This window comes from Hyposmocoma kahamanoa, unplaced genomic scaffold (assembly GCF_003589595.1).
Source record: "Hyposmocoma kahamanoa isolate Upper Pololo Valley unplaced genomic scaffold, ASM358959v1 79167, whole genome shotgun sequence".
Classification (NCBI taxonomy): Eukaryota; Metazoa; Arthropoda; class Insecta; order Lepidoptera; family Cosmopterigidae; genus Hyposmocoma; species Hyposmocoma kahamanoa.
Genome location: NW_020654005.1, coordinates 1 through 8,214, shown reverse-complemented (window position 1 = coordinate 8,214; position 8,214 = coordinate 1). Strand labels below are relative to the sequence as shown.

General features: G+C 36.5%; 1 protein-coding gene across 1 annotated transcript; it reads right to left on the bottom strand.

Annotated features, from left to right (window-relative positions):
• Window positions 1–4,316: 4,316 nt before the first annotated feature.
• LOC113233701 lies at window positions 4,317–8,130 on the bottom strand (the record flags this gene model as incomplete). Its single annotated transcript, XM_026468881.1, has 4 exons — window positions 4,317–4,664; window positions 5,017–5,232; window positions 7,668–7,784; window positions 7,996–8,130. Coding segments are annotated over 4 exons (634 nt in total), but the record flags the coding sequence as incomplete, so codon positions are not given.
• Window positions 8,131–8,214: the final 84 nt, after the last annotated feature.

The following is an 8,214-nucleotide window of genomic DNA, read 5'->3' as shown; positions in this document are numbered from 1 at the left end:
TGAAACAAACAAGGAACTCAAATCTTCAAGCTTATGATATAAACTTAGGACTTAATGAAGAAAGGGATTGCTTCTTTTGCTTCAGTTTGATTGACTTTCAAAAACTCAATTTTATTTTGGTTTGCAAATTATAATAAGTACTTCGTTGATTTTGTTAGCGTTTATTTAGTCATAAACATACATAAGTCTGTAGTTTTCATTTGATAGGTTACGTTTTTTTGATTTCTTAGGAAAATAACTTTGCTATGTTATAAATATATTATATATTTCCCTTGAGCTTTTAGATAAAGGAACGAAAAATTGCGCTTTCGCGAATTTGCACAGTATGCTCAGCATTACTCAAATAATTTAACTGTGTTTTTCTTATCTAATCACCTGTTTTTAAGTATTCGGCCCTAAATAGATACCGAATATATTAAATACTCGGTAACCGGCCGAATAAATATTAAATATACACTATTTAATCGAATACCAAAAAACAGGCCGAATACCTAATAGAAACTGGACATTCTTTGCAACTGTAATCAAAATTTAATAGAATGGTGCCTGATCTGTAAATCGTCGGGGATAGTGCAAATTCGCGTATGCAGTATTGGTAAAAGGCGCGTGTCTGCAATAAATCAAATTTTACAGGAGAGGAATTTCACGTTATTACTTTGACTTTAATTTTTGCACAGTAAGTATTAATTTATGTTGCTACGGACTGATTACTATAGATTCTCGTAAATCACGCTAATTTTGTTGCCACGACATTTACCACTAAATTACCGAAATGGAAACTCATAATCCAATGCTAGTTACGCGTAATTGCACTATCTCTGACGAAATATAATATACTATCTGTTTTTTAATACCGACTACTCGCTAGTTTGTTAAGTTAAAATCGTTTTAAAGAGCAATAACTCTCGGCTATGTTCTGAGAATTGTATTTAAAACCTCAATTCATTGTGCGTAAACGGCGTCATCCTTTGCAGGCCGTAAAAAGCAAATAGAACGGACATGCTCTGAGTGCCGAAGATGTCGGTCGATGTTTAAATTGATGCACCGTGTGCACATCGGATGCACCGTAATTACGCTATATAGGTGGAGTGCGCCATATTTCTTTCTAAGTGTCATATCTTGTGTACACATTATGTAATATTTTTTATTTTTCATCGACTTCAAAAAGGAGTAGTTTGTGAATTCGATTGTATTTCTTTTTGTATGTATGTTACGCGATTACTCTGTCATTCGTGAACCGATTTCGATGGTTCTTTTTTAGTTGGAAAGGGGGTACCTCACTACTGGTTCCATTCAAATTAGAAGAAAATGTTTCACCTCTAAAGATGTCAAATTAAGGATGAATCCTGTTTGTTTAATTTCACCCACCAAAACTTGGTAAATAGATGTAATTCCACAAACTTTTGAGGTCGTTTTTTTTCTCTTCTTGCCCGTGGACCACTTCTCTGGTCCACCTGGGTGGACCACGGGAAATTATTTCTTCTGTTGTTCGATAATCGAACCCCTTTTTTTCTATATCTATAATTTGAAAATATCTGACGTAAGTGGCACCTGCACTGTAGTCATTTTGATAATTTGCACAGACTAGAGTTGCATCATGCTTCATATTTTGGACTTTGGACTTTTTTATCGTAAGTAGCGTAGAGTTGAATTTATATCTTAGGTACACATCGTGTACATTTACTATATTTGGTATAAATAGTTTTATTTATTTTGGGAAACAAAGTATACAATTTAGTAGCAGTTGTGCTCCTTGTGAAAGAGTACAGGGAAATTTTGCCACCTTACCAATTTCTGCCGCCAAGCAGCAATGTGAGTATCACTGCGTTTCAGTTTGAGGGTCGTATTCCAGAACTTTACTCAATTCTGAAGTCAGGACTTGAGTATTGCTGTGAGCATTGATAATCATACTCAAGTCCTTGCCATTAGGGTCGTATTTCCAGAGCTTGAAATCATACTCAAGTCTACTCAAATCCTGACTTGAGCATTGAGTAGAGTTCTGAAATACGACACTTAGAGGCGTATGGGACTTGTCAACTTCTCTCAGGGTGACGGGTGCAGTGGCAGTGGCCCTCAGATCTTTGTGATTTAAAACTATCAATGCAACAGTTACACAACTGTCATGAACAGGCGTGTAGCTTACCACCAGGTGCACGATTTGTTCGTCCCGTCTCATGATATCATATAAAAGATAAAAGTTGAATGCATTACAACAATCATCATCTTCTCGAATGTCTATAAATAAGGAATAAATTCAAAAAAACACCTCTTAATATTTCATTTTATTATTAATGGTTAAACTGTACTAACAGATAAGTAAACTACACAAGTTACTTCGGAACACGATACACGCACTAGTGTCTACTGTAGTATGTGTGTGTGAATTTTCACAAGCACCAGCGTGAGCTGATCAAAATTGACAGGTTCATTATACGCGCCCGCCATTTTACGCGCTTAATAAGTATAATTCGCACAATTTTAATATATGTTCATTAACGTCATCGTTACGCACCTAATTATATAAGAAACCAGCGCACGCGCACCGCCACCGCAGCACGCCGCCGCTGCCGCCGCCCCGCTGCGGGTTGATGGTCTAATTAGCATGCGGATTGAAGCTGCATGTTAACCACTTCTTGTCAGATTGTTAAGCACTTTACTGCGTTTGCATCATTTTGCTGCTTGTTAAGTGACAGTGTTGCGACGCGAACTGTCTTGCGTACATTACTTTAGTATCTAGTTAAACTAGAGAGCGCTGTTTGCACTTTTATTTGTTAGTCTTCACTAACTAAACTAAAGTTTAAATATACAATATACATTTGCAATTTAATTTGAATACATACATACACGCGCATGCATCCATGCAACTCTGTTTTGTATTAGAAGTGTTTTAACTTTTATTAGAATTTTGTTCTTTCTTTTATTTTTGCTTATTGTCATCCCTGTACCTCGATTTCAACGATCATCTAGTATTTGTAAACTGGTATATTATATAGGAGACCAGAAGACTCATAGTTTTATAACTATAATTTTTTTAGGGTTGAAATTATGGTAAATAATAATGATATAACGAGAAATATATCAACAAAACTAATTATACCGATTACCGACTACATGGTGTTGTTGAGCCTCTCGATTAGTGCAATCAGAAAACTTAAAATTTTTTATTTTTTTTTATTTTAAATTTTTATTATGTTACTAAGTGCTGGGACGAACAAGCCGTGCGCCTGATGGTAAGTGACACGCCTGTTCAGCAGTTGCAGTGCCACCCAGAGCTTTAATCGCAAAGATCTGAGGGCACTACCACTGTGCCCGTCACCTTGAGACATAAGTCGAAAAGTCTCATATGCCTGTAATTTCACCAGCGCCCTTACCTCATATTACTGCTTGGCGGCAGAAATAGCTAAGAAGGTATAAGTGATATGCTATGTAGAAAGCATGTACTAAATATTGTCTTTTCGTACCCCATTTACTCTTAAACACCTGTGAAATAATGTCGAAATGTAAGTACTTAGATCACCGAGTCACTTAACGATGACATGGACTTAGAAAAGGGAGTGTATCGCATTGATAGATGATAGAGTAAGGTGGAATATATAAATCCGTTGATTTGCTAGGTGTACAGTAGACGTGAAGATCACTTGTTGCCAATCATTCTACATCTGCAGTCTGTGAGGCAAATACTCGAAAACCATATTATTATAACACATACAATATAACAACGCATTCAGAATGTTATTAGGGTTGCCGCGCGCTCCGCAATGTATCTATGATTATACGGATGATTGTTAAGTCATAAGCCATAAGCGACAAGACTTCTAGATGCAGCGGGTGCTCGCCAGTACCAACAGCCTTCTGGCCAGAGCTCACAAGTTGATGGTCCATTTAATTAACCAACTTTAAAAAAATTACGAGGTTCTTAATTCGACTGCATTTTGTGTGTATGTTATGCGATTAGTCCGACATTTGTGAACCGAATTCGATAATTCTTTTTTTGTGGGAAAGGGAGTACCTGAAAAGGGGTTCCATTAAAACTTGTAGACAATATTCCATCGCTAAGGGTGGCAAATTTTTAGATGAATCCTGTTTATTGGATTTTACCCACAATCCGCTAACCGTTTCCAAATGTTAAATAACAAACTTTTGAGTTTTTTTTTAAATAAAATCATCGCATTATTAAGAGAGTCGTTATTTTACGTCAATCTATGCCAATAAAACTGGAAGTAAATTATTTTAAGTAAATTATGTAAGTAAATTATTGTAATAAATTATGGGTTAGCGGATTATCAAAGTCATTCAGTTACATTTTTAATATCAAATCATTGCAAGTGGTATTTTTCAATAGGGTAGTCGAATAAGTAAAATAAAATATAGTTATGTTCTTAACAATGACATAGTGTTCTGGTTCAGATATAAAAATAACAATACTTATATATATCCTTAATCCTGTTAATGTGATTTTGTAAGTGATCCACACTCGTATTATATACGTATGTTACGATTAAGTGAAATGATCAGCTATGTTCAAAGTGTCTCCGGAACTCTGCAGCCGCTGCTGGAAGGCGGCTGAAGCAGCTTGCTGGTAGTTAATAAGATAGTTGAGGGTCGAAGACAGTGCGGTAGGGTCTTCGCAAGGAATGCGATGACATTGGCGCTTGTGACGGGAGCTGTGGAATAGAAAACTCGCTATATGATTTCTACTTATCAAACTTGCTCAGTTTGGTTGTTTTAAGTCTAAATTATCTTATTTTTTTAAATGACTCAATGTTTATGGACTAAGTTTAAACTGAAATAGAGTCAGTAACAATACGTACGGGTCACCTAAAGTTGAAATAAACCACGACTTTTAAAAGAATCCTTAGATCTTCAATTGAAATTTTATTTGTTAATTTTTAGTGTTAGTAAGTTATACGCAGGCACATCTTTAGCAACTTATGTTATTGCTCATAGCTGGCCATGGATCTCTTCTAAGGAGACAGTTTAACTTACCGTTAACATTTAGTGAACATATTTTTATACCTTCTAGCAGCGTAATATACATCATTTTGAAGTTCACAAAGTAGTCGTCTGCGGCACCTTTCGCTGATAGGTGGTATTATCTGAGAGGGTGGTACAGCGCGGTTTGGTGGTCTCGGTGGTGTGAAGTGGGCTGGCGGAGATATTGAACCCGGTGGAGAGTCCGGGTGAACAGTGCCATCGGCGCGACGACGGACAAAGTTTCCGGTTGACGGATACCTTTATTGGATAAAATGGAATAGTGTTTAGTAAATACATATATTTATGATTTTAAATATATTTTTTGCCCAACGTATTTAGAGGTATGATTCTATACTTTTATATATGTTACATCCTACTGCTAAATAATTCAACACTCAATCTCTAGAATCCGAAATCAAATACTATAATCACAGCCGACTTCTCACTAGAATAGGCAGATTGTCTTATCGACCTAATTATAGAGTCTGTTCAAGTACCGCCACGTAGCAATGTCTTGTACGGCCGAGAACGGTACGAATGGTACGGCAAGTGAGCTTCTTTCCCGCCAGAAATCATTGACGGGCCATTGTCAACGTAAAAATGTTCTAAAACCAATCCTATATATGTATAACCTATAAATCCTATATATGTATGATTCTACACAAAATAAATTAGACAGCATCGCTTCTAAATTATTTGAGACAGGTCGGTTTTTATTAATTACTAGCTAAACCATGGCGTGGATTGCGAAAGAAAAGCCGATTTTTTCTGCAACTGCAAAAGAATCACTTTTTTGGCTTTGAACACATTAAGAGACCTGCCACATTAGCGTCTTTCGAGCGTCAGCGTCTTGCCAAAGCACGCACAGTGACGACACGACGTCCACGCGGCGGCGATGCAACGTAGTAGTACCTAACTAATTTGTGGACGCACGACAGCACTGAGCAAGTGCTGAATAGTACCGAACGTCGGGTATACGCCGTGTCTACGCTGTGCGTGGTTGGCAAGACGCTGACACTCGAAAGACGCTAGTGTGGGAAGTTCCTGAAATTGTTCTAATACTTCATAACATTTTGAGGACGGATGAATATTAATGCAAACAAACATTCATTTTTAAACATATAAATAGACTCATGTATTTTCTAACGTTGTCAACATATCTACTGATAATTGTAATGCTCGTCATGAAGCTGCTCCTTCTATGAAACCCTTCGACGCTGACATGTAACAATCATCATGTATTACGTATCTGCGATAAATCCAGTCATATTTATTTTGCGAATAAAATTATTTCCTCAAACTGAACTTATCAGTTTATTGTGTTTTTAAAACCAGTTGAAGTATATCTCTACCGATGTAACTTCTTTAAAATTTGTTATCGAACGCCTGATGTTATTTTATTTCTTTTTGTCTTTGCTTTGTTTATCTATGATTTATTGTTAATGAGATATTGGCCCCTAAAGTTTTTTTTGTGCTTGTAAAAAATTCAATTACGCTGATTTGTAAAGTTAATAAGAATTAATAGCAGTAGAGCACCTTGTGAAAGAGTTCGTCTAGGAAGTGCTGCCATTTTGCCTATTTCTGTCGCAGTAATGTCAGCATTACTGTGTTCCAGTTTTGAAAGGTAAGGGTGCTGGTGAAATTACACGCACATGGGACTTGTCAACTCATGTCTCAGGGTAATGGGCACAGTGGCAATACCCCTCAGATTTGTGAGATTTAAAGTTCTGAGTGGCACTGCAACTATTATGAACAGGCATATAGCTTACCATCAGGTGCACGACTAGTTCGTTCCGTCACTTAATATTATAAAAATAAATAAAAAAAAAACGGCTTATGGGCTTATTTGTTGTAGTTCTCGTTTCGCTGATGATTCCAAATATGTTAATAACTTAGTTTCGCCAAAAATGTCGATTACGTTAGTTATGATAAGGAAGTAGGTAGGTTACTTGATTACAACCATCTTCTATACCTAGCTCTGTAATGTATCGTATTACGTTGAAATCGCATTTTATACAATTTTTATTACACTACTTTCTCAAAGGAAGCCGTGTCTACATCGCATCTTGTGTCATTTCTCTAAGAATCTAACAGTATCGCAGTCAATTCAAGTCGCTTCCCATTCGTCTCTACAGGAATTTGCATATTGTCTCCGTTCTCTATAATATTCTGCACAACCCTATGTATCCTGGGTGGGAAAGAGCGTTTCAGCTTTCTCAGGTCCCAGGATAAGCCCTGTCGCTCTCGTGTTAGGTCCCAGTTATCTTTTCCATCCTTCAATTCTGGTCTTTATTCTCACTTCTTCACTGTTCATGCGGTCAGACTTTGGAATTCACTTCCCATTACCGTTCATGATAGTAAATCTTTAGCAATTTTCAAAATGTGACTGTTCCATCTATTTTATAGGTATTATAGTACGAAGTATGTATTCATATAGTTTTAATAATTTAATGTTTTTGGTATCGTTTTTTTTATTCATATTTTTTTTGTTAAATCTCCTGTATTGATATATAATAAGGAGTACTTTTGTTTGTGTTTTCCTTGTTGCTAAACGTGTTTTTGTTTTTTTTTTGTACAACAAATAATAAAAAATAAGAATGGTAGCTATGTGCAAATGACCTACACGTGCTAAGTTACTAGAAATGTGAATTAGAGGTACTCGTTTAGTAAAAGTTATTAGGTATGACACTTACTGCCCCTCTGAGCCAGTGGGTTGTATGTTGATGACGTTGGGAGTGAGGGCGGAGAAGATCAGACCAACGGGGATCAACGATGTGACCAGGTACAACAACTTCTTCCATGGATTACTCCTGGAACACATTATGTCTAAGAGAAAAAGAAAATTTTGACATTTGCCTAATTTGCATTTTTGTTTACGTTTGGTAGCGTTGCCACGAGACACGCGACTTGTTGGTCCCGTCACTAACTATCACAAAAAGGCAGACTTCAGTGAGTATTGTATTTATTTCCATTTCAGTGTACAATAAAGAATTTTTGTATTGTATTGTATTATTAACTCACCGTTTTTTTACAGATGTATCTTTAAAGTCCTCGCTAAACTCGAACCCAAAGTCCTCCCCAGGTTTGTCTTTAAATGGATCCTGCTCCTTATACAGGCTGCCGGCTGGTACACGCACTGGTACTTCCGCTGTTGGTCTATTAAATTGGATAATAATATAAGGAAATTAAATCTATGACGTTAATTTATGAAAATAAATACATATATGTCCAATGCCTGGT